This window comes from Galleria mellonella, unplaced genomic scaffold, assembly GCF_026898425.1.
Source record: "Galleria mellonella isolate WM207_F2 unplaced genomic scaffold, CSIRO_AGI_GalMel_v1 utg213, whole genome shotgun sequence".
Classification (NCBI taxonomy): domain Eukaryota; kingdom Metazoa; phylum Arthropoda; class Insecta; order Lepidoptera; family Pyralidae; genus Galleria; species Galleria mellonella.
In genome coordinates this window covers 2,692,380-2,719,903 of record NW_026442039.1, presented here as the reverse complement: position 1 = coordinate 2,719,903, position 27,524 = coordinate 2,692,380, and the positions used below count along the sequence as shown (strand labels likewise).

The 27,524-nt window shown below is 34.5% G+C and overlaps 1 protein-coding gene across 3 annotated transcripts in view; it reads right to left on the bottom strand.

Annotated features, from left to right (window-relative positions):
• Positions 1 to 536: 536 nt before the first annotated feature.
• The window catches only part of LOC113511767 (rho GTPase-activating protein 100F), a 64,161-nt gene continuing 37,173 nt past the window's right edge, over positions 537 to 27,524 (bottom strand). Inside the window, exons 2-21 of one of the 3 annotated variants that reach the window (XM_031913505.2) lie at positions 22,590 to 22,709; positions 21,875 to 21,958; positions 20,477 to 20,575; positions 18,622 to 18,898; positions 17,840 to 17,963; positions 16,752 to 16,934; positions 16,259 to 16,399; positions 15,641 to 15,774; positions 15,098 to 15,560; positions 14,939 to 15,024; positions 14,436 to 14,587; positions 13,790 to 14,033; positions 13,051 to 13,310; positions 12,512 to 12,697; positions 11,768 to 11,990; positions 11,125 to 11,325; positions 9,761 to 10,042; positions 7,138 to 7,218; positions 6,218 to 6,330; positions 537 to 5,897 (exon numbers count right to left, since the gene is read on the bottom strand). In XM_031913505.2, coding sequence (XP_031769365.1) covers positions 5,295 to 5,897; positions 6,218 to 6,330; positions 7,138 to 7,218; positions 9,761 to 10,042; positions 11,125 to 11,325; positions 11,768 to 11,990; positions 12,512 to 12,697; positions 13,051 to 13,310; positions 13,790 to 14,033; positions 14,436 to 14,587; positions 14,939 to 15,024; positions 15,098 to 15,560; positions 15,641 to 15,774; positions 16,259 to 16,399; positions 16,752 to 16,934; positions 17,840 to 17,963; positions 18,622 to 18,898; positions 20,477 to 20,575; positions 21,875 to 21,958; positions 22,590 to 22,709 — 4,056 coding nt within the window. In that variant the 3' untranslated portion in view covers positions 537 to 5,294. Of the gene's footprint in view, positions 5,898 to 6,217; positions 6,331 to 7,137; positions 7,223 to 9,760; positions 10,043 to 11,124; positions 11,326 to 11,767; positions 11,991 to 12,511; positions 12,698 to 13,050; positions 13,311 to 13,789; positions 14,034 to 14,435; positions 14,588 to 14,938; positions 15,025 to 15,097; positions 15,561 to 15,640; positions 15,775 to 16,258; positions 16,400 to 16,751; positions 16,935 to 17,839; positions 17,964 to 18,621; positions 18,899 to 20,476; positions 20,576 to 21,874; positions 21,959 to 22,589; positions 22,710 to 27,524 lie in introns of all 3 variants that reach the window. The other 2 variants (XM_026895483.3, XM_031913506.2) reach the window with 2 other exon arrangements.

Here is a 27,524-nt window from a genome sequence, read left to right as displayed (position 1 = left end):
CCTTCCATATTAGCCATCAATCTCTGACTGTCATTTTGTACACGCACGCTTTGAGACACGTGTTTCACCTCTGAATAAGACATCCTCAGGCAAATTATCTCAGCACTGCCACGGGTTCCAGTACCAACTGTTCGGCACTCAAACTGCAAAATTTTTTTTCGCTGTTACATTTGTAAGGTTGTGGAATGTCCGATAGTAATAGTAATGGCCAATCTTTGAGTGTTGGCAGTCACACACATACTAATAATAGCGGAATTAAACAAAATAATTCTAATCAAATAACTCAAATAATCAAATAACTTCCTCAAAATAACACCCAGTTCAGTAAAATATGTATTTTTTGTGTTTGTGTTACGCAATGTTTTCGCCAGTGAACCGATTTCAATAATTCTCTTCGTAATCGATTAGCTTTATTTGTTAGTCCTCTAACAAACGGAGTCTATTTTTGCGACGCAAAATCTTAAATTATTCTACGACCTCCTTTCCAGGTACTAAATGATGAAACACAGGATAGGTACACAAATAAATTACAATACTAACGTCGTATTATTTATTTTCGTCTGTGTTCCAGCCGCCCGGTACAGAGACGGGCGGTGTTTACTTGTTACGTTAAGTACACGTATGTAGTAACGCTACTTTACCAAATTGTCGAAATACTGATATTATCTTTGGGGCAAGAGACCCCGCAACACAAACTTACTACGGCAGCGGACGCGAGAGGCAGACGATATAGTATGAACACAAATCTAGGTACATACCTATTTATATAATTATAACTCTATACCATAATATATCTTCTATATAGTGAAAATCGACATCAATTGCCATATTCCCACCAATAAAATCGGAAGAAATCAAAGTTTTTTATATACTATGTACACGAAATATAATATCTTAATAGACAACAAATTGTGTAACTATAACAAGTTGAATTTGAATCCTATATGTATATGTGAGGGATATTATTAATTCTGAATACAATTCCTAACATTTTAACAAGTGTATGAATTACAAAGCATTGTCAATTGTTATTGAATTACAACAAGAATTAGGTAACAGATCATAAGCAATAGTTGTAGGTAGCTTAAAATACAACCACTGAGTACCAAACGATGTGAATCGTTTTGGTACTATTTCATTCACACTGAATTACAATTATTTATACTGGCCTTACACTCCTTACTTCGGAGTAGTTCTATAAGTTTGCAACGTGACATGGTCACTACAACAATAAGCAATTCCACATCCTCTCCTGACAGACCAATTGATACAAACTGCAAGCAAAAATATGTTTTGTAAGTAGAGCCAATATAAAGTAATTGTATTTCATTCACATCAACATATGTCTAATCTTGTAAAATTGTAACACTAACAAATACGTTTATCCAATCCGCAATTTATAAAAGCCACTTTATTTTTATTATTCAATACCGTCGACCTCTCATTAAATAGCATTTACACTCAGTGGTCGAAATTCCCGCTACCTCTACATCTTTAGTACACACTTCGCCCTAAAGCTAAATGTATTAGAGTATAGACGAAGGTATAGGTATAAAAAATAATATGATAAACCATTCCGTTTTCTGTTATCCATATAACTTAGAAGATTCGGAAATACCTCACGAATCCATAAGATGGAATGTTGTAGCGACATGCGCTGTTTTATTCTTCCTCATGTGAGTGTTAATCGAAGTGATTCTATTGATAGACTCCGTTTATACCTTGTCTAGGGAGATAGGTCATAGATCTGATAGAGAAGATCGTATATGTATAGAGCCTGTGTGAATAATGGTCAATCGCCCGCAAATAATAATGGTTTTAGATATACTAACGGTAGCAAAATTAACCCTATGGACTTCCGAAAAGTGATACCTAATAAAATAAAATCTTTATTTGAATACTAATATTGAGTACTGTCTATTACGTATTTTAATCCTAATAAAGGTATTATGGACATAAGAAATATCTCATCTGTCACGGGAATGTCATACCTCGTCTATACACTAACCGCATAATCGTGCTGTCTTTTTCACGCTTATACATTGCGAAAGAGATAGCGATGCGAAGTGTGAACCATGTTAGAGGCGAGGTGGTCGTAATTCGGTTAGGCGACCTCTCGCGTCCGTAGCCGCTATGAAGCCAACTGAAGCTGTGCGCCGTAGTCACTACACACTACACGCTACACGCCGGCTACCGCCTGTCGAGCGACAATTCAAGTTACATCAGTACGTTATATTGTCTATCATTCGGCCCGTATTATAGGACAGAACGTCACGTGATAATGTCTCTACATTAATATTATGTATATGGAAATTAATTGATGTATTTATTTATTATCTCTATAAAATTACTCTTCAATATGCGTAATGAATATAATTTATTAGTGATGCTATACTAAATTGATATATTCCTTTAAAGACTAACTACTATATCAACAACTGCTTTATTTTCTTACAAGACTGATGTACATGTCAAAAACCTTAACGCGGCCAAAAGTTCAAAAAACAGTCAATTGGTATTTTTAACTAGTCAAATATACTTTTGACCGGTTAAGAATCTTGAATGTAATATAAATAAAAAAAAATCGTTTTCCGTGTCGTTCGATGTCCATTAATACGAAACCGTCACTAAAAATCCTTCATAAAGACATTACTATTAAATATTCACGATATAGAAAAATATCGCTACATATATAGTAGAAAAAACTCCATGAACTGTTGTGCTAATAATGCGTACTTTGGAATTCTATATCACAAAACAGTTATAGGCCCCTGCGAAAGACGAACCGTCATCGAATATCGAATAAAACTTGATACCTATAGAATTCCTAAGTGAGCATAGAATTACAAATTACAGAGGTATAGGCGAGGTCTTCCAACATAACTTCCTAGTATTATATAATACAAACGAGAAATAGTACAAAAGTAAAAGTTTCAAAAACGTTTTGTGTCCCATATCAGTCGCGTTATTTGTGCAAATCTATAAACAGTAAATATAATTAGCAAAGTCGCCTTGAAGTGTCGCTCAAAAGTTTATAGTAGCCATGTAGCCTCCGACAGACATATAAACAAGTGTATAATATTATGCTTTCTATATAAAATGGACCAATAATGGCAGTGATGGTTAGCGTCAGTGCTGTCATTGGTCGATTTCCCCACTCTTATATGTCTAGCAGACGCTAAATTAAGAACTGAGGTGTTATTTTCGGATAATGATTTTAAATGGATTCTAAAAGTTATCTTACAAAATGTAATAATGGTCTTTTTCTAACTAGTTAATAAATGTTTCTACTAGAATTATCGCTAATAGAATTCAAATTGTATGGAATTGATGTAAGCTCCATTCTATCGTGTCTCAATTTCATATAATTAAACAGCAGAAAACTTCATATTGTATGGTATTGATACGAACTATTGAAGTTAATTTCAATAGTTTATATCTATTATTGTGTTAATTCCATACATATGGACTATACTACAGAGGTTATTGCTAGCAAAAAGTTCAAATTCTGTAGAGATTGACATAAACTATTGGAATTGATTTTAATAACTTATGTCAAAAATTTTGTCAATTCCATACATTTGAAATTTATACAAGCAATATCAATAATAGAAACTTATTACACTTTTTGCTATGAGTTCCTTTGCAAAGTATTGCAATGCAAATATTAAAAATGTCAAAATTTTATTTCTCAAAGTGCAAGAAAGGTAAAATAATTATTGATGTACTTATTTTCAGCAAATTAATTTTACTTATATTTTGGTATATGTTATAAAAGCAAAGAAGTACTTATAGAGACTATAACACATTTTAACAATAACAATTGCATGTCCGAATCGGATGCCATAATGATCGCTCATTTATTATTACTTCCGAACATGCAATTTTTGTTTCTTTAAAGAAATTTATATTATATATTAATTAAGAGCACCGAATTCCTAATATAAGTATTTTAATGTAATGTATGAAGTTCTAATATTTATCAATCGACATCCGAACATAACACCTCTGATCTTGAGATTGCGACCGATCCAATCGCGTAAATAACTCCTTTCCTTCATAGAATTAGCGACTCGTAAAAATGCTTTACTAATAACTATTTTAGTTAATATATCGTTATAATATGCATTATGTTATTAATGAACAAGGATTATTTTAGGATTATTCTTTATAACAGCGTTGCGTTTCAATGTGACGTAATCGCTCGTTCTACGACGGATACATTTCGAATGGTGCCTACGAGCTACTCTGATATGGTCTCAGTCTCAAGACAGTCCGTACGTCTGTTCTATGATACACTCTCCCTATTCGAGCTACTGGTCGATGTTCACAGTCGACACTGAACCGCTACCGGACACAATTATGTGAGTACAGAAGGTCAATTAGTGTCTGGATTCCATTAATACTACAAAGTACATTTTGTTAACTATATCATTAGTTAAAAATTCAAATTGAATGGAATTGACATAAACTATTGAAATTAGCTTAATCAGTATTTCAATTCCATACATTTAAACGTTTCAACTAGCGATATTGTTAGAAAAAGTGTACTTTGTTTAGTGAGATGTCGCGTGTTTAGTGTCGATTGGGTACGCAAACCTCTGATATGTGGGATGATGTGTGTAGCGCCGCGGGCCGTCCGCCGTACTCCCGCCCGATTGGTACAAAACTGGAGCGTACCTACATATACGTATATTATATACAATGTACAATACAATATCATAAAAAGACTAAACTCACTGCGATGTGCGGAGAGCAGGCAGTCGCTGTAGGTGTAATATAAAATAACTCTTAATATGACATAGATTGAGCACCTTTTAGTCCCTTGGAACAGTCTGGATCAACTGGATTAACCACATGTTACGTATGATGGTCCAATTGTGTGATTAAGTGTAGAAATGCCAAATAAAACTATGGGTAAAATTTGTCCGGACAGGCGTACGAGTCCGTGCGCACGGAGAGAATAGCCACTTACCATGTATTTTACTCTCTACTTATAATATTAAGGATCATTATATATTGTGCTAACGCTGCCTGTCCGTTCTCCGCACGTCATAGTACGTACAGCCCTAAAGACTATAGTGGCTACAGGGCGGAGCACCGGCGGCCGGCGAGGCGTGCACCTCGCGCGTCAGCAGGTATACATTCTCACAATAATATACTCGCTCTATATATAACAATTACACGAACGCGCACCACGCCCGTCAATAAACAACATAATATACAGCGGAATCGTAGCACTCTTTCGATTCGATTAAAAAAATTGACTAGAAAATCTCAATTCGCTATGAGCACTATGTGTGCGTGGATGGCGAGGAGAATATATCTGCGGCACGCCAGGCCTCCGCTTCCTCCTCGGCGTCGTACTGCTGAAGGAACGGGTTGGTGGAGCTGTAGCGGGGACTGAGGCCGCCGCTGCCGCTGCCGCTCATGTTCAGCGTCACCGCGAGCCCGGCAGAAGTACCAGGGATTGCCGAGCGGGGCGACTCGCGCGAACCTGGCTCACGGGGAGTGAGATCTCGCGGCGTCATCTCCCGTGGCGTCATTTCTCGCGGAGTGAGATCCCGCGGCGTCATCTCCCTCGGGGTAAGATCTCGCGGCGTCATCTCCCTGGAAGAGATCTCGCGCGGTGTGCTAGTACGCGGGGAATCTCGAGGAGATGCGCGCGGAGAGTTCCGCGGGGACATGCGAGGCGAACAGGCGCGCTCCGGCTGCCGCAAGATCGAGGACACTGAGCCACCGTGTTTGATAGTATCGGCCGGACTGTGACTGCCGGAGCTACTGCTGGGCGAACCTGGAGACGACACTGTCACCTGACGGGAGCGAGGCGGAGCGGGCAGTGGACCGCGGAGAGGCGACTGCGGACGATATTGGCCGCCCCTGACTGATGAGAGAACCTGCAATTGTAATGGTGCTCAAAATTAGAAGAATATTTTTAAGAGATAGAAAAAAATAAAATATAATTCAATATTAAATTAAAATAGTATGAAGATTAAAAGACTTAGGAATTATGGCTATAGATAGATTTAAATAGTACTCAGTTTTTCACTACAGAACTTGAATCGATTTGATTAATCTTTTTAATCTTTTGAATTTTATGTTCATAATAATCCGATTGAGATTTTTAAACAAGAAAATGTAATTTGGGCAGCACATATACACTACACAACATATATACCAGTTCAATTAGTAGATAAATGAACGCGTATATACTTACATGTGCGGGCGGCGAGCGGTCTGGCACGGGCCGACCCGAGAGAGCTGGCGGCGGAGATGCTGCTGATGCTGCCGCTTGAGGCCGATATGGACTGACTGAGGGCGGAACTCGGCCTGACAAAAATAATTATAAAAATGTATACTAATACATCAGAAGGTCCTACTTTGAGTTAAGGAAAAGAGACAAATTATAAGAACTATTGAGGTTACAAAGGAAATAATTTTGGGACACTTGATACGACACGACGAACTTATAAACATTATAATAGATGGTAAGATAGAACGAAGGAGAGGAAGAGGGAGACGAAGACATAGATACATCAGGCAGATCAAGGAAAAAGTTGGTGTTGTGTCTTATCAAGAAGTAAAGATACTCGCTGAAAATCGTAGTGAGTGACAAGAACTCCAACGACAAGAGCGTAGCTCTTAAATAGGATAGATAAATACTAATACATATAATAAAGCGGAAAAGTTTGTTTCTTTGCCGCGCTAATCTCTGAAACTACCATCTGGATGTAAAAAAATATTTTTCATTTGATAGCTCATTTCTAGAGAAAGGGCAATATAATCACGGATGAAGCTGCGAGATACAATCAGTTAGGTATATAAATGAAATAAACCGAGTGATTGAAATACGATCTATCTGATCACTGTTGACACTGATATTTACTGTTGACAATAACTCCACTTTCGAGGGGTTTTTCTAGTAGTTGCTTTGCTTGGCAGGCAGTTTAGCAGCCGCAGTTTGACTTTGGTGATGTTTTAAGTGGTTTAATGTATCAGCCCATCCCTCAACCGTTAAATTCCCTTAGTCGCGTCTTACGACACACACGAGAAAGGAAGTAGCGGCCTTGTGCCGAGACCACATGGCCAATAGATTAGTTTACAACAACTTGATAATGGTATAAAAATAATACAAACCTGGGGGGAGGGTGACTGAGCCCGCTAGCGACGCACTGACTTTGCTTCCACGCGGCCCGGTTGCTGGCTCGCCGCGCCGAACTGTCTACAAACATACATGCGTTAAGGTACCGCTTAGCACTTTAACACAATAGTATATATAGTGCTATCAAATTATCTGCATTCCCTTTAAAGGGATATAATATTTTATATATACGTTACGAAAATAATAGAATTTCGTGTCTTAAATGTCATAAAATTTTTCATATAAAAAAAAAATAATTATAATTTTTCATACAAAAATAACAAATTAAAATTTTATATTCAGGAAAATAGCTGTTTCGATGTGCCTTCAGTAAATGCAGGACGACCACTATATTCTGCCAAGATAAAAGAGGAGGTACTAGACTTCTTCCGACGTCATCCTACGGTGAGCACTAGAATTAGCGCAACAGTATTCGACATCAGGAATAAATGTGTATGGCAGTTATTAAATAATGGGGGACTCCATCCGTACCATATCACAAAGGTGCAAGAACTAGAACCAAATGGATTATGCGTCACGTGTCGAGTTATGTACCTAAATGCGACAAACGGTGTAAGATGGATAGGGCGAGAAAGGCCAGTGCCGTGGTCTTCTCGCTTATTGGGCATGATCTCAAATACATACATACATATCTGTCACTGATCTCAAATATGGACTAATAAAAATCGCGTATCACGCCTACATTTAAATGTAATAATAATATATAGAATTAAGGTTATTGAATTAAGAATTAACTTTATTGAATGTTTAAAGACATGCACGTAAACGTGCATATATATGTATTGAAAAACAAGGTGGATTCGTGCAACAATTTGTTTAGTGTAAATAAAGAAAGCTGTTGTAAATAAGATAATGAACATTTAAACACGCCAAATTATCTAATACACATTAGCGCTGACATAAAGTCTTATTTTTTGAGATAACTAAATAAACATAATGTATGAACTTGATAGACCATAGCCTGATTGAAATGTGATGGGAAGTTCATCACGTTTTTTTAACGATTTAAAACGATTTATCTTCATGTTAGTAAGTAAATTACGATTTTTAGTATGAAAATATCAGTGGTTTTAATAAACAGCTAACGTTTTGCTAATTGCGGGAACAACGATTAGATAGAAAAAAAACATAGAAATGAAGACTTTTACATGCAATGAAGAAATTTAAGTATTATATATATATATATATATATATATATATATATATATATATATATATATATATATATATATATATATATATATTTGATCATGCTTCCTAGACATGAAATTATTTTTTTATCGTAATGTATATGTCTAATACTATGTCCTGTAGCAGGAAATGCAGATAATTTGGTAGTACCTTATATTTATAATTATTTTTTATTATGATATGAAAAATAGGTAAAAAGAGAAATATAAGATTATGGGGACTCATAATAACACAAGCTTTAAAAAAGTATAAATATCACTCTGAATAAAATAACTACCTAACTCAAAAATACCAAATTGAGTTTTACTGAAATACTCGTATCATGCAGGTACATAAAAAGAGCAATTTTTAAGATATAGGTAGTGAAAAAAAACATTTTATTTCTTTAATATATCAATATATTTCTAAGAAGTTTAGTGGATTTATTCCACCTCAGTAGATTTAAATTCAGGGCTGTGATAATGGATAATATCATAATTAGCTATGTACATATATGTACATGTACGTATATACACTACATATTTACATTTATTTATATCACACTATCTTACCCACTCATACATTTATAGATACCTCTACAATTGGTGACCATGAAGTTGTATTATTTAATCATTGCTGTCAATATCTGAACTTTAGCAACATGGATTTTAATTATTTTATATATCAATTAACCTAACTTTAAGGACACTCAATATTATATATGGTTTCTTTTATACATGTACTTATATTACTTGCATACACCCACTCTAACTTGCCTATCTCGCTTTGGAATTATATTTTTTGTTTGTATAAATAAAATCCGTAATTGGCTGTATTCATAAAAGACTTAGCATGTAAGTTGTTTTTTAAGAGCTGTGGATTTTTATATTAAATAAAATAAAAATAAAAAGTAGGAGTTTCTTAACTAGATTGTAAAAACTAATCTATTTTCAGTGATTATTTCATTAAAACTCATTTTGACGATTTTAAGTTGATATTTTACCAAATACTGAAGAACCATGATATTGATGGATAAAATAATGAGATGTTGTGACAACATTAACTGATCAGAATGAAGTAGTCAAACAGAAGGATGAGGGTAGCTAGACAACACATAAGAAACTTCTACTATGGACTTGATGTAACTGAAATTAATTATGTAGATGTGTTTTTTGATGTCATATCTATAGACCTTCATTGTTCTCGAAGGTTTCTGGCGTGATTAGCAAAAACAACTTTAAATACCTTCCAAAGTACAAAGTGAGTGATATTATTTTTAATTTAATGAACCATAAATTTTTAATTCAGAGATTTAGACTCGGTTTCGATTTTGGGATCTTCGAAGTTCAGTACTTGAAGACTAAGTTGTGAGCTTGTATTTTAAAAAGAAAATTTATTGAATTGTACAACAGAATCAGATGACATTACCTGAACGTTTCGGCGCCGGCCATATTTGTAGCAAGCACTGTAGCACGTGTATGGGTCTCTGGTAGTCCAATTCGTTGGGTGGCTGCGAGTGTAACATGAGTGGTGGTGCTAACGCGACGGCGAGATGTTGTGGCGACATCTTGTTGCGGTCTTGTGCTGCTACGACCAGAGCTAAGTGATCGAGCAGGAAGACGAGGGTGGCTCGGGCTGCGCGCGGCAGGCATTCTACTATCGACGCCATCAGTCGGGCGTTGCCCTCCCGATCGTCTGGTAGGCACACACCTGTGTAAATTAAATAATTGGAAAGAAACGATAAATTACAATTTTATGAATATTTATGATCTGCTATATTATTATTTATACTGATTACTAATCGTTTGTATGTAAGGAGATGACTTTATAGCATTTAGGTACTTAAATAATGTCAAATTCACTTTGCTGTTACACTAAAAGATTAAAAGCGTTTTTATGTTGTGAGACTATATGTAGCAATACAAAGTCTTGATAAATAATACAAACATTGACAGTCGTCAGTATGAATACTTTCATATTAAAAGTATTGTACTTAATAATATAAATGCAAATGATGCTATCGATAATTAACAGTACAAGCTTACCCTCTTATTCGTAAAAATTAAAACATCCTACAAACCTATTTCAACTGTTACAGTGTTTTGTCACCGTGTTTCAAATGATAAATTAGTACAAAAGAAAAGAGCAATATATTTCAATAGTTAAATTAGACTTGAGTGAGATTTGAAGTTTTTAAGAATATGGAGTTAGTTTCCATACAAATGCTTCACCAAAAAGAGGTGAACATTTTCATCCATGTCTACTTTAATAGGGGTCCTATAATGTGCACTTGTTACTGAATATGTGGGAAAGATTTATAATAATGCTTACCTTAAGTTATTTACTTAGCTTACTGATTACTTTGATTAATATCTGAGTATAGTATTTTCGTTTCAAAATCATAGAAAGTAGCCGCTATTTTAATTAATACATTTATATTAATTTGTAACCAATACGTATAGTATATATTTATATGATATAAGAAAAAAAAAAACAAACCTGACTTGGAAATTTTTAACCAATTAATAATAACGCTAAAAAAATGGTGAAATTTGTTTTGGTTTAAAAAATATGTGTACCTATTTATTTATTTAAGTGTTTATTGCACCAGCATAACAAGATTTGTTGAACAATTTTCAATAAGTATAGTGTATACAAAAGGCGGTCTTATTGCTAACTCAATTTTGACCTATTTTTTGAGATTCGATGCAAAATTTATACAATCTAAAAATATAAGTTGATTTTAAAGGCGTTATAACGATGGTAGCCTTAGAAATTTTAAATTTTCTTACCCAGTGCATCCAAAGTCATTTGGAACAGGCATCGACTGAATAGGGGCTGGGGCAATTCTCTTAGGTAATCCTTTAATAGCCCAGTAATGACGTTGATGTCAGGAACTGAATCTGGTGCCAACTCCACACCTCGAGCGTTTCTTTCGAATGCCTCCCGTAATATGCGCTTCTTACTCGCCGAACCGCATAGTCGATAGAGACCTGTTAAGAAAATATATTTGAATGTAGTATTTAATTAACAACACTATAAAATGTAGAGTATAAGGTGTAACCATATTAAATAACATGATACCATTCATTAATACCAATGCCCTTCTACCCACCATCGATAAGGAATTTATCCCATACTTTGGAACCTGAACGAAGATTGCTGGATAAAAACTATTACAAAGTAAAGCTTGCTGTTGTATATTATTAAATTGTGTTAATGTGGAAAATAAATGAAACAACAAAATAAATATATCTATAGTATTTAGTATATTCATACATCAAGTATACATTAAGGAAGATAGATGAAGAAGAAAAATCTCTCTTTCTAAGCCTAGCGCCTTATTCCTTTCTATCTTTAGGTTACTGCTGATGATGGCTATGGTTGTTGAATAAAAATAAGAATGACAAATTAAAAAGTAATTGAAACTCGTACCGATGATGTCGAGTCCCCGGCGCTCGATCTCCTCGACGCAGCGACGCACAATGAGCGGCACAGGCGGAGCGTGCGGCGGGCGCCCCTCACGCGCTACCACGGCGTCCAGTTCGGCGCCGAATAGCGGCGGCGGCGATATTCGCGCCGGTGCCGCACGCCGCCGGAACAGCTCGTGCGGCTCCGTATGCCGCACGCGCACGTACAGCGTGCCACGTGGCTCCATCTAGTGTTACCACATTCAATGCTTTAGTAATAATTTATGAAACATGGAAAGAATAAACTAACTGCCCATTCGCCTAATAGAAAATGGTAACCATCGCCTACAGACATGAATAGCATCATAGACATGATAAAAATCTATATATGTACTATAAAAGTAACAACAACGCTTAAGGGTTGATCGACGTCATAAAAAGTGTTCTAGTTTCTTTCCTATTATTATATGTAAATACATATTAAATATTTTCAAACTCGTTGATTTGCCTCCAAACTAATGAATATCTGGCATTCTCCTTCATAATTATCATCATCATCTCAACCATTATCTGTCTACTACTGAATATAGGCCTCCCCTATAGATTGTCATAAAGAACGATCCTGAACTAAATACATTCTTATTGTAAGTATATATTTAATGACCTTTTGTGAAGAGAAATAAAATTATTCATTCATTATACCGCATTATACAGTTTGTTTGCCATTTCACACAGTTATTTACATATAATATCAAGAAATTATTTTTACCTTAATGGCAAGTTGATGGGAGGCTGAGCGAGCAAGTAAGTCAGGTAGAGTGACAGCACCTCGGTAACAAAGCTTGTGCCTGTGCTGAGGATCCCACGAGTAGACCAGCACGTCCAACTGTCGGTTGTCCACTAATTCCAGTTCGAAAGACTCGTCCCAATCAAATTGAAGCTCACCAGTACGAACCTAAAAGATCGCGTATGTGATTAATAAACTGACAAATTAACATAGGCAAACTAATTTACAGATTCTTTAAATACTGTAGGTACCTGAGTAAAATACTTATGAATTTGAAACTGAAATATTGTTTTTCCAGGAGAAACTCTATCTTATACTTGTAATATTTATGTAATCTGAAAGGCTAGGTGTAATGGCACTAACTTTGTATTATCTCACCATAGACAGTGTAAAGAAAGATCTGATTTTATCATCGCTTCTTTTTCTAATATCTACTTCGGACAAGGTTATATGTTCACCAAATTTTATAAACAAGTACAGAAAGAATATTTTACTTCTTAAACAAATAATAATATACATACCACAGTGCGAGCCTTATGTACTCTATCGCATTCCAACACACAATACAAGTCTCTCGGAGCTACAGGCGGTTGAGCAGGTGCTAATGGTCCCGAAGGTGGTGAGCCAGGGGAAGATCCCGAAGGCGCTGGACGAAGACCCCGACCGGCTAGCAAGTGTACCCAGAGCATCCCTGATACACCACCAGAGAGGCGGGATAGACCGGTCATAGATGCTGATAGACCTCCAGAGCTTGGCTTTTCCACTTTGTATTTTAAAAACTCTGAAAAAAAAAATTGATTGAACATTTACTTTTCAAGATAATTTATAATTATGGGTCAGTTTGATTGAGGTACTTGGCGGTTATAATATATTCAAACGCACTATAGTGTGATGACAACGAATTAATGATATCTTCATCACTATGTATACTACTTAACTGAACGTGACTTAGTAAATGTAGTTCTTTAACTCTTAGTATATTAGTAATAAGTTATTGTTATCTTTGTCAAAATGCATGACATCTATATTAACATAATAAAACGGAAGAATGGTTTCTATATTTAAACTTATAATTTGTTCTTGTAGTTATAAACTCATTTTTTGCAAAAGAAATTAAACTATCCAACACCACGACACGACCACAATCAGAACCGCAGGATACAGCTAGTAGTATGTAAAAATAAGACGTATGCGTACGTCAAATATTACTTTGATCTTACAATCTATAATATATGTATAAGAAATTTATAAGTAGCTTACCATTAGGATTTATATCCAAATGTCGCTGATGTCGAGAACTGGGAGTAGGTACTGGACTCGGGTTGGGGCAGTTGAACCTCGACCCCAGCTCTAGCAATTGTCTGACGCGACGAGCTGATGGAGATCCCCCGGCAGTGGGACCTAATTGTTGTGAGGATAACGAGCGAGCTGGCAAGTGACGAGGTCGCTCAATCCGGCGACCAGCCAACCCGAGAGTTGAACCGAAACGGCTACCGCTCTCCATCTAGAAAAATAAGTTTGATCATTTATTTTTCCTATTAGCTTTCTCCTTCAGCTAGTTCTTTTGCCTATGTTTTGACTATAAATTTTCCAAGGGTATCCCATTCGATTCGATGTATGAAAATGAGATTTGAATTTCTAAACATAATATGAATGAAAGTTCAAAATTTAGTTGTATTTTTACTTTTTAATATTACGATTTATATTCCCTAAAGAAAGTTTAACTTTATCACACCTAGATTCTGAGTTATTATTCTTTTTAACATTATTAGATTCTACTGTGGCTATTTCGAATTACGACAGTTATCCAATAACTTTGTGAATTGACAGCAGTGTCTCTGGCTACTTCATTAGAAATACATCATACTTTTTTATTACTATTTATTTATGTTAATAAAATTCTTACATTTTTGAGCGCATCATGTATATTTTCAGCAGAATAATGTGTCGGCAAGCGTGGACGTAGCGTCTCGTAGAGGGCGCTAGTGGATGGAGCGCGCGACAACCAAGCGCGATATTCGTCTGACGTGAACACTGATGGCGACGATGGTAGACGACCTGATGCAAAGTAGAATCGTTAGATAAATTCATTCATTTTATTATCAATTTTTTATATGTAGACGATGTTGAGATGATGACAGTAAGATATCGAACTGAAAGCCCACCTAAAATAAAATAGTATCCAGTGCCTGTAAACATAAACAGTGCCATTGACATCACAGAATACATTAGCCTATCAATGGTACTTCGTATATGCTGCCATTCCAAAAGACTAATATTTTATACCTACGGAGGCATAAAACTAAATGTGAAATTCACTTCCATATTCAAAGCTGACATACAGGCATGCGATATGAATGTACCTAGGTGTTGTGATGTTTTTTTATTCCTCAAATAAAATATTATTACCTCTGGAAGAACGTAGATCCAAACGAGAAGACAATGGTTCTGGTTCATCTTGAAGAACACTTCCTGCACGTCTACTGAGTCCCAACCTTTGGATATAATTAAAAAGATTAGAGGAGTTTTATGTTAATATTATTCTACAAATAACAAAAAGGAAATTACCTTTGACCGGTTCCTCTTACATCTCTCGGCAGTGAATTGAATTTAGATCCTATATCTCGGCCCAAAGTACTACTTCTATACCCACTAAGACCCGAATAATAAGGAGTCCTTGTAGGTGCTGTGGCTTCTGTATCGGACGAATAATCTAAACTGCGGTTTCTTCTCGTCGTTCCGAATTTGCTACTATATGACGGCAGTCCTAATGCACTAGTACCATAACCTCCACCAAGAGTCGATCCTAAACCAGTTCCAGTGAGTCCAGGACCCAACCCTGAACTTGTTAGGCCAGATCCCACTAAACTTGAGCCGGTGAGCCCACTAAGGCCAGTTGTGGATAATCCTGAAGGAAGACCAGGTCCCAAACCAGTCCCGCCTAAGCCAGAACCTAGTCCACTGCCTGTCAGTCCGGGTCCCGTCATACCCACTCCTACGTATCTCTGATTATATCTTGAGAGACTCGACGCTGAAACAAATAGAATGATATTAATAAATAAAATAAAATTATTGTACTCGTTCATTAAAATACCAAAAAAAGCAACTAACCTCCGCTACCAGTAGCAGCTGAAGCCTTCAAACTAGATCTGAGCAGAGAGTGTCGGCCGAAGTCTGAATGTGTTTCAGCTCTAGGAAGTTGTTGCTCTGAACCAGATCGAGGTACACGGCCTCCGAATCGGGTACTGAAAATTAAAAGCATTTTTATTTATGGTTATATACGAATACATTAAATGATTGTTACGATGACAAATTGTGTAAAAGCTTCTTGTAGAAACTTATTTATGATAAAACATACAATATTTCAAATAATAACATGCCCAAACCTTTGAAAACCATTGAATATTTTCCTACGGAATATAATACATATTAATATAATTATCTTCAAAAAAATTTTTTTTTGTTCGGTTCCGTTAACTATATATAAAATGCAATATTTTTACATATAATTCATAATTGTCATGAGAATATATTTGTGACAATATTAAATTAGTAAATATTATAATTGAAAGTTAGATATTATTCTTTTACAATTTATCTGTTATCCGGTATTCATTATCAGCCAATGATTCGTTATTTCTCTAGGGTCTTATTCATTACATAAATTAACTCTGAATTGTATATTTTATGAATTCCATTTGGAAATAATCAAAATAATACACGACTCACCTTCCACTATCAGTAGGGTACAACGAGTGCACTTTCTCTGCCAAGCTCTCAAGAGTATTTGGATACGACCGTTCGTAAGGTACGAAATGTGTTGCCGCAGACTTGGGCTGCTCTGTGATAACCGGCGGTGGTGGACGATAGCTATCAAATAAATATTTTTCATATTAAATTTTAAAAAATAGATTTGGTTGTATTCTGAATCATATACTATTCTTAACAAGGGTATAAAAAACGAACAATCAGTAACTAGTATTTTGTGACACCTATGCAATTGTTGACGATTACCATTTCCTATCAGATTTGCTTGTTTTTCATTTCAAATATTATGAAAAATTACTCTTATAAATTATCGAAAATAACCACCTAATTTTATTTTAAATTAAAAAAGCCTGTTATACCTATTAATCAATTAATAAATGTAAAGGTTAGGATTTAATTATTTCTTTACTAAAATTATATGTAGCATATTATTTCATAAAATTTTCTATCATACCTCCACGTGGAATGATCTGAAGGTGGTCTTGGATTATAATACAGGTCGAGAGCAGTGGAGTCGGGCGAAAGTGCGCCGAGTTGCAGCCGACTCCTCTCTTCCCTTCCGTCGCCAACAGGACGCACATTACTACCCGGGCCTCCAGCGGACCGAAGCGTCCCGTGTCTAAAAGCATAATTATCACTTCGAAAACTACATTGAAGGGGCACTGGAAGGTGATTGAAGATTGCTACAAACAGATTCTTATAGAAATAATAAAGTCAAGTGATTTGATTTAATCAAAGTTTTATCACAATCTGCAGTTTGTTTTTTGAAACAACCGAATTCATATCAAGGCGAAATTACCTCGAATAGACTTCAATTATAAGGCTTAATAACGTCTATATGACGTTCTATTGTTTCTAAAAGAATCTATATATAGCCCTTATCATTAATACTACTTCTAGTGTGAGAGTATCATCTTCTGAGGTCAAAAGTAACTAGGCCACCTTAGTTGTACACGTATACTTCTAAGGTGATGTACCGTTTGTGGCTTAATATACTGAATTACGAAAAATGACACTTCAGACATCTAAGCTTTGAACCACAGTCAAGCAACCAATACAGCCGTCGCTGCTTTAATCATCATTAATAACAATCCATATTGTAGTGAAGGAGTAGGCAGCTGCGTCCCTCCTATAACATCTCCAAAGCCTAACTGCGGTTGCCAATCCGCCTGCTAAGCCTAGCAAGTATTAGCAGAACTCCCTCTAGTGAGGATTATGCAATGGACAGTTAAAAACTAATATAATGATAATGACGATGATTGTAGTGCTAAAATAAATAAATCTTTTGAAAACATGATTGAAATTAATCAGTATATACATACTTATTATACAATTTACTAGCGATTCAGTCCAGTTTCTCAGTGTAGATAAAATTTTCGGAAATAATATGTAACCTATAGTACTTGCTGATAATATAGCTTTGTATAGATACATTTTTAAAGTCGGCTAAGCAGTTTTTAAGTTTATTTATTATAAACAATCAATATTATCTAGTATATAGTAATAGTTATTACGCTAACAATATATTAATGAAATACTTACTGTGAATATAGTCCATCAACACGGTCCCGGTCATCATCATCTCGGCAGTCTCTCTTCAACACCACCACTGGAGGTGGCTTGTGCTCAGACCGAGGCAAAGACGGGGAGCCCGGTCCGGATTTACCTGTTATTATATTCTAATTATAATTCTCTATGAAAAAATTTCTACTTTCCCATTTTTACATTGCTATCAATCCTGAAGGTTGATTGATTGAATTGCTATCAACATCAACGGTAACATCCATTTGACTTTTGTTCGATGTGATTGCGATGATTGCAGCCATGTTACTATAATATTGCGTTTTCATCGCTATAACGTGCCTAAATACATAGATATGCCAAAATTAACTCGTATATACTAGAATTTTGTTCTACTAAAAATGCTTGTTTGTCACACTTGTTAGTCAATCTCTACAAACAATAAAGTGTAAAGGACCCATCACTTTTTGTTGATATTCCATCATTAAAATTAAGTGAATACTCCAGCATGCCTCGTCAGATCAACTTCCACAAAGCCCCTCTAAAAACTATAGTACTTAATTCCTAAAGAATTCGTCACATAAGTCAACCGACCTGATTTCATTCTCATCTATCATTTTTCGGTCAGAGTCATCTAATCAGACACTGCCAATATAAACTTTTAGAGCAGGCATATTAACAGAAATGATATTACATTTTCATCTATTAATTCATTAATTTATTTTATTTCAATAAATATTTAGTAGGTAATTCTAAATAAATAAAAGGAAATATGGTATAGGTGTACTTAATATAATATTTACCTTTCCGCTGCCTTGTACAAAGTAACAGCCTCCTTGGTATGGACATAATGATCACAACGTCATCGAGAGACATCCTCCTCACGTCTACCAGATTCACAGCCAGAATCTCGTCTCCGACCTTCAAACATCCGCTGTTGTACACGGCGGATTCCAGTGCTATCCGTGATATAAAAACTCCGTCTGTCCTGGCGCCACCATCTCCTTCTCTAATGTACAAACCTAGGGTTTGTCCGGGACGCTTCACGATCTCAACCAGTTGAACTATATGGCGAGAGTCCTATTGAAATAATAGATAGATAATAAAAATAGCAATTTAATGTCGATCATTATATAACACAAATAATTCCTGGAGCGTTTAATCTAAACATATGACTATAAGAACATATTATGAGTTATTCTAAGTTGTATAGAAAAAAAAAAATTAAATATATATAATATCCTTTACTCTAAGTGTAAAACCAAAAAACTACGAACAATTTAAAAGTATTTGAGAGACGGTCAAATCCTACGGTGAATAAGGTCTGTCAAAAGGTAAATTTATCAAATTGCGTGCGTAATACGGAAACGAGCAATCAACACAAAATATTCGAAGCCTAGGTAATTGTATAAACTAAATTACACGCGAGTAAATATTGTTTAAATATTTAATTGCCATCATAATTATAAAAAAAAAATTAAAAAGCACTTTCAAACTTTTGTTCTCATAGACGTTAATATTAACAACAATTCATACGTTCGTTTAAAGAAGTATATATTTATAATATATTGCAGATTTCAGCTCAAAGTTCTACAGTTAAATTCAAAATATAATAGTATAATTAATGGTAAATAATGTAACTGGAGGACTTAGCTATCTGCATCATTTCACAAACTTTAGGTATTCGGTCAATGTAAACCGTCTTGTATCACAGAAATTTGTCCTATGCAATAATGATAGTAATACATAGAGAGAGGGGCGTACCATCGCATCCCAACAATGGTGGCTAGATTGCGTTCACATTCCATACGATCTAGGCCAACCCGTCAGAGACGAACAATAGTGCTGGAGTAGCGTTCTTTCACTGGTTCCGTACTAGGTTACGAGTACCGAATTCGGGTCAATGGAGCGTGGTTTACCTATTTTAAGAAGATGTGCACATAATAAACCGTCTGGTTTATTTTTATAGTACACAGTCCAGTTTATACTTAGAACCGTCATGCAATTTACAAGGTTAATTTGAATTCATTAATATTCTTTTAAGATATTTTTCTAACAATGAAACTGAGCATGGATCAAAAAGGACCAAAAATAGACACTCTTTATTAGAAGATGCGAAAAATCTCCTTTAATACTAATATGGCACGTCCAGCTCTCAAGTTAGTAATAAAGAACTACATTTTTCGATAAATGATTTTAAAGAAATAAATTCAGTAACTCTGTTAGAAGACTGTCTCAAAAGGATGCTAATAGTTTTAATTCTATCCAGTATAGACCACATTGAGACCTTATTTCCGTAATACGATATCCAGCACGTTGATTTGATATGAAGATTATTTAACAATAGTCAATTTACCATAACAAGAAAGATTTCGTATAATATTCATTCGTATGAATATTATACGAGAGTGTTTTCAATATTTCTTATCGTTCCAAATCATCATAGCAAGAGTAATTCTTTCTTTCTTTCAGTACAAGATAAATCACAAATCAAATCGTAGTGTAATTCATTTTAGAAAATGGCCGAATCGACAACTAATCGATTATTACCGCATTAAATCTTGACTTAGAATCTAGCCTTTCACATTTAGTAAGACCTGTCTGTCCAATTAGAAAATAGAACTAAAAAAGTATCAGCATACAGAAAAAAAAAATTACCTGTAGTGAAAAGAACTTCTTAGCGGCTTCAATATTGTTCCGGCCCACTTGTCTTATTTCCAATATTCGTACGATCATCTCGCCGCGGCGTTCCACCGCCTGTAAAGACAATAATACAATATTTGTTTATTGAGATAAGTGTAAGCAATTTATTAAAAAGGAACGTTCAAGCTTGTCAAATATCAATGATAAAGATATAAAAATCTTTCATATTTAACCAGAAAGATGCACCAACGATCGTGAGATACATCAAAGAGAGAAGGCATCTTGAATGGTGCAACTTCAATTTGACGTCATAATAATAAATTTATTTCTCTTTACACAAGTTACATACACAGATTTAAACTAACATAACATAGATACACTATGTGAGAAACTGACGATACCTATTAACATATTTATATTCGTATTGACAAACTTACTAACCCACAAAAGCACAGTCATTTAATAACGATGATCAAACAGAATATTTATTAAATGCATATTTTTGGATCAGCTCAATAAAAGGCATTTAAATTAATCCACTGCCTGACTTTAAAAATAACTCTAGCAAGATTGGTTGAAACATTTTTTGCACTACCTACAGGAATTAAGAACCCAACTAGTGACATATCCATATAAAATCTTCGTCCTTAACTTATAGACATGATGAATTGCATGGACACTAAAAAAGCATACTTTAATATCCATGATACCTCTCATGCATTTGCCACTTCTTTACACAAACCTTTGTGTAGAAATTGGTGTTTGAAATAACACCTAGTTCAAAAAATATTTAAATAATTGTCGAATATCAACCATTCTCACAGTATATTCATACTGTAATTCTTATGCACACACATTAGATAGGCCATTGTAAAAACACTTGTACCATTCGACAATTTTATAACCTATACCTTACCAGTTTTACTTTTAGGTAAAACTGGTAAAGTATAGGTCATTTATCTATACAGTGGCACAGTGCTCTCCTTAAACTACTCTGTACGACAAGAAACTTGCCAACAAACACCCAGAGTATTCAGACCCATCAAAGTTCTGTGAAAATGACTTTATTCTATAAGTATAACATCATAGTCCTCAAGAATGGCAACACCTGAGGAGTACTACGCATATCACAGTGTATTCTGTAATATTTATAGTATTTTTCATATCTATAGCTTGTTGCTGTTTTCCGTTGCTTTTGTTTTGCTTTTTTTTTTGGTTGTAAGCTGTCCGATTGTTTGCCATTATAAGTATCGTAAAATAAATTCGTTTCCTAAATCTACCCAACAAAGTATCTAGATCGTTTTGGCTTATTGTATCCTAATCATTACACGCTATATAATTAATAATAGGTTTCACGTCTAAAACGATTAAATTAGTTTAAATTCTTAAAATGAAATATAATTAAACCCTTACCTCGAGCGCCGCGGCCGTGGTCGAATCATGGTCGTTTTCCACCATTTCAATCTGCCTGAATATTTCATTGCTTACACCTGATACCTGGAAATAATAGTAAGTAGATATTATGCTCTATTAAATTATGAAGAAGTAATGGCAACAACCATTAATTGAAGTATACTATCTCTGTAATTAACAAATAAACGAGACAAATATAATTAAACATTTTGATTTAAACCTGTTTAGTTATTATTCCTAAAATTATATGGATTTAATAGATTTATTTTTTATTTATGTATTTAATTAAGTATTTATGGTCTATGAAATTTGAAAAATTTACATCTTAAATATCTATTATTATTATGTCTATTTCTAAAACTATATTTGGTATATAGTTTTAGAAAAAAAGGAGATTCTCAATTCGGTTGTATTTTTTATATTTGTTACCTCATAACTCCGTTAGTTCTAAACCGGTTTGCAAAATTCTTTTTTTTTCTGAAGGGATATACTTACAGATTGGTTCCATAGAAATGTTATCAAAATCATGACAGTAGTTTAGTTTCTAAATAAAAATAACTGGTATTATTACAACTGAGATCGTTTTTTTTTTTTGGGACACAATGTTTAATAATTATTGAGTTTATCCATAACAAACAAAAAGTCAAATCATTCTTCTTTATAATATTAGTTGAGATAATGAAAATATTTAAAATTATTTGATTTAATGAAGTACCTTTCGGAAGTCTGGCTGCAGTACGCAGGGCGGCGCGTGGTTGGCGCGCGGCAACTGCGGCGGGCCGGGCGGCGCGCGGCCCGGCGACGCCGTCAAGTCCGGTGCCGCGCGGCCATTCTCCTGCCAAACAAGGACGTCACATTAAACACAGGACCAATCGAAGCAATCAACTTTTCTCAGAATCCGCCTCTGTGGAAAATTATTACGTACACAGTTTATGGTTTCCACAAACAAGTAGATTTTTACTCCTCAATAAAAAAGCTATTTCAATCATATCAATAAACACTTATGTACGACGAAATATTTTATAGACACAATATATTGAAAACCTTTTAACCTTTTTGAACCAAATTTATCTCCATTATTTACAAAAACGTCAAGCCTCTCACTATTTTAGCTATTGCAATATTTTGCCCTTTCCTTCGGCACTAATTTCTCAATTTTAAAGAGAGTTATAAAACACAATAGTTAAAATAGGTTTGTAGGACGTTTTAGTTTTTATGAATAAGGGAGCATAAGTTTTGCTTTATATTAAGCATTTTTTTTTATCAAAAATTTATTTAGAACTGGCGAAGTAAATTATCTTTTGGAAATCGGTAAAATATTATCGATCAATTTTTGCAAAGATATCCACTGCTGAAAATAAGCATAAGTATTTTTTTTGTTATACGACATTTTTTGCTGTGTGGTCTTGGCATAGAATAGGCCACCCCTTCTTTCCCGTGGATGTAGTAAAAGGCGACTAAGGGAGGGCGAGTGATGGGCAGCACTATCCTTCTTTAAACATCACCAAAGCCTAACTGCGGTTGTCAACCCGCCTGCCAAAAATGACAACTACTGGCAAAATCTCCCAATAGAGGGAGACCTATGTTCAACAATGAGAACAGTACCGACAAGAATCGTCATAAAATAACTTTATCAAAATTTTTAACATTGAGTACAACTGTACAGTATAACACAAATTTTCTTATGTTGCAAATTCCTAAAAAACAAATAAAGGGTAATCGAAACCAATGAAAATATCTGTCGAACCCTTTTCATTTCAGAATTATGACTTTGAAAACAAACACAAGCCGGCGTCTTTATTTCCGTTCTTTCCCGCCCTGAAGCAGTAATATTATCACAGCGTACCTATATCGACTTCCAACGGTAGACGCGACACGATCAAAGAACATTTTCGACATCCGAACGATTCCCTAGTTAAATCGAATAATCGAAAACGTAAAAAGATATGAACCAAGTATAAAATCCACGTAATTAGATTTAGTAACTTTTTTTTATATTTTGCTGATATATTAACAGTCACAATTTCTCGTTAATGATGACGTGACATAAATTTTCTTTCACTTGTAATCTTTCACATAGAATCAAATCAGCCAAGCATGGTCGCTCTAATTTCACCCGATCTTGATAAAAGCATAACATCTTTTAAAAAAATCTAATTAAGTAATATATATTTTATTTCGACATATATTACATGTATAATATTTATTAAATTTTTGGAGTTGTTTTATTAATTAATATGCTATTCACTAGTAATTAAAATATAGAGGAAGTAATTTCTTAGTTCGCACAGAAATCAGTGTGAGTAGGTTATTTCTATTTAACCTACACGTACACATGTATAAACAATTCGACAGGGGGGAAAGGGATTTTTGGTAATGGAGCCTGAGAATACCATTGCTAGCAACATACCGAACCAGGTCGACCTCCTCGCGGTTCTCCCTGGAAACTATCGTGGTTAATTCCTGATGAATTCATCATGACTGCTAACTGACCTGTTTTCATTCTCATCTATCACCCTTCACTGGTGCTCCGCCAGCGTATCCCGTTAGCGCAGGTTACCATACCATTTTCACCTAACAAAAAAAACAATTCGACATACTGTGACAAACGACAGATTAGGTTAAACGCTTAAATAATATACCTATATATATATATATATATATATATATATATATATATATATATATATATATATATATAGGTCAACTTTTTATCAGCTAATTATCAAATAAGCTAACTCGTTTTTTTATCAATGTTCTATATAATTTAATAAATAAAATAATTGTCTGCGCATTAAAAAGATACAGAGTTTATAAAACAAAATAAATGTAAAAATTATAAAGGAATTATAACTATTTATCCCGCAATATTATATGAAAAAGTCTATATAATCTAAGGTTATATGCTTATGAATTGTATCTTGGATATAAGTAACCTAACTTTATATTCAGACATTAAAAAAGGTATCTACTTACCCCTAATGATAGAAATAATTAAAAAAAAAAGAGATTATCAATTCGAATGGATTTTTTTATATATGTTACCTCATAACTTATAAACCGATTAGGAAAATCTTTTTTCATCTGAAGGGATATAATTACAGACTGGCCCCATCGAAATTTTATCAAATCCTTTCAGTAGTTTAGTTTTATGGTAAAATCAAAGTAACCGATTTTGTAAACTAATTAAAGTAGATTTTTTTAACACAATGTTATGTAAATTATGTAACGAGTAAATAGTACATTACTGCAGCGGCCAGCAACTGAGGCATTGATGGACGAACGTGCAAATGTGGGCCCCGGCGTAGCCGAGGCACACATACGTGAGTCCATCAATGCCTAGTTGTGGCCAAGACTTGTATAGTACTTTTCTCAAACAATGTGCGAAAATCAAAAACACAATTTTACTTTTTAAGTTCAATGACGAATAACGAACAATAATAATTTTTCACGCGCCATAAAGTTCCTTTGTTTTTTTCAATAAACAGCTTTCTATTTGCAAAACAATTCGAAATTTAAATAAAACCTTTTATTAGTTACCTCCTTGGTAGCTATGTTTCGAAGAAAAAGGTCATTCCATTTTTAAATTACAGGACAGATATACAGAGTTTACATAGTAATTTATCTGGCCGCAAAACACAACAGATATGGATTTTCATACAACTTTTGCCGGCCGCTGCCCGAATATATCTGACCAGTACGGCAATTTTGATTTATCTCGAAGAAGATTGTCAAAATAATGCTCACATTTCCAAGCATGTTTGAGAAAAAGTATTTTTTTAATGTACTTTGCAACGCTTATACAAATCATTACAGGTATTAATTAAAGTTTGATAATAATAACAATTTTGACATTACAAGCACTTAAGTGTAAATGTCAATTAAAAATAACGAATTCACAGGAAAATGAAAACTTGCCCTTAAAACTGTAATTTAAAGCTGTCCTCAATTATAGGTATTTAGGCCATAAAATATTTGATGACTTTGGCATTCGATAAAAACGACGTTATCCTCATTTAGTTAAGGTTTAAGTAGATATTGAATGTTTTGGTACTTTTACAATTATAATCTATTTAGAAGTTCACATCAAGTCAAGATTTTTGTATGTCTGTACGGATGCGTTGAGTTTTGGCGGTCGATCGAGTGCGCAGACGAGGGGTTGGCGGGGGCGGCACAAGGGTGAGGGGGCCCTGACCTACTTCTGCGGGCCCCCTTCCGTCCCGTATCCCCTTTCTAGTACGCACGAGGTCACTGTACTGCAGTTGCAAGCACCCGAATGCTGCAGAGTTGAGTGGACTTATCCCGTACAATGTACCCATGGATATTGCAATTTGCTTTATTTATAATTTTAGACATACAAATACAATATTTTTATTTCGTAATAGAAAATCGGAAGTATTCAAAGAAGAACGAATTCCCTATCTATCTGAGTAAGAATGTCTTCAGGGGAATAAGATAAAGGGATTGTATTAATAATGGGATGGGATAAAAGTCTCACAATAAACCTTATCAGATCGACCTTCGCGTGGTCCTTGAAAATCACCGTCATTAATTAATGACGATAGGGCAACTGACCTGTTTTCATCCTCACCTGTCATTGTTCACTGATACCCCGTCAGCGTATACCAATAACGCAAGCGGGATTACATTTACACTTTCAACCCATTTAAAATAATAATTTTGATCAATGACTTAATTGAGTGAGTATTATGCCATCATTTTCTCTCCGCTACCGGCTAAGAATTATTGCGATGAGAAAGAGTACTTAGTTGTGCAGGGTTATTTCATCACAATTACTCAGAAGTTAATTATTTGAGTGAATTTAAACGAAAATGTTTCATAATATAGATACAAATAAGTATAAAATAAAATAAAACGTTAGTCACGTTATATGCAGACAATAGATAGAAAAAGACAGGCTTCTTTTTATCCCAGTCACACAGTGTAACCCATTCACATGAATCAAGTTACAGTAAAAGTAAGGTGCTTATAAATGTATGAGTAATTGAATAGAAAAAAAAATTCCAACTTTAAATCCAACATTTAATATATGATAAATGACAGGCATTAGAAGAATTGTTGTAAAATAAAAAAAATTACACGGAAATCGCACAATTCATTTAAAACATCTAAAATTCGTCTTAAAATCATGCAATGTAGACTAAAGGACACTAAAAAATTCTAGTGATTTTTATGACGAGTAGAATACAGTTTTCGCAGATTTTGAACCTTAAAGAAGGTGTTCTTTTGACGTTATATATACGGGACGGATAACTTCTGCAGTTCTTGTAAATCTGTGGCCTAAATGATGGACCCACAATTAGAGAGGAGGCTTAATACCAACATGTGGTTCCGTGGCCGTAACAGCCAAATTTGCTATCACCATTCGTGAATAAAAACACGATCATAAGCCTGTTCATCTGCAAAACAATATCAAACATTAAACAAATATCCATGATAACTTTATATTTACCTAGTCTAAGTGAGAATAGACTTGTATAATAGAAACTTTCTCTTATCGTTATTCGTTAATATATTTATTTTATTATTTTTATTTAAAAAACAATATTTATAATTATAAATAGAAGTTATATTAAATAATAAATATTAAAACTATTTAACTTGATTTTAACTTTATAAAGTTATGTTG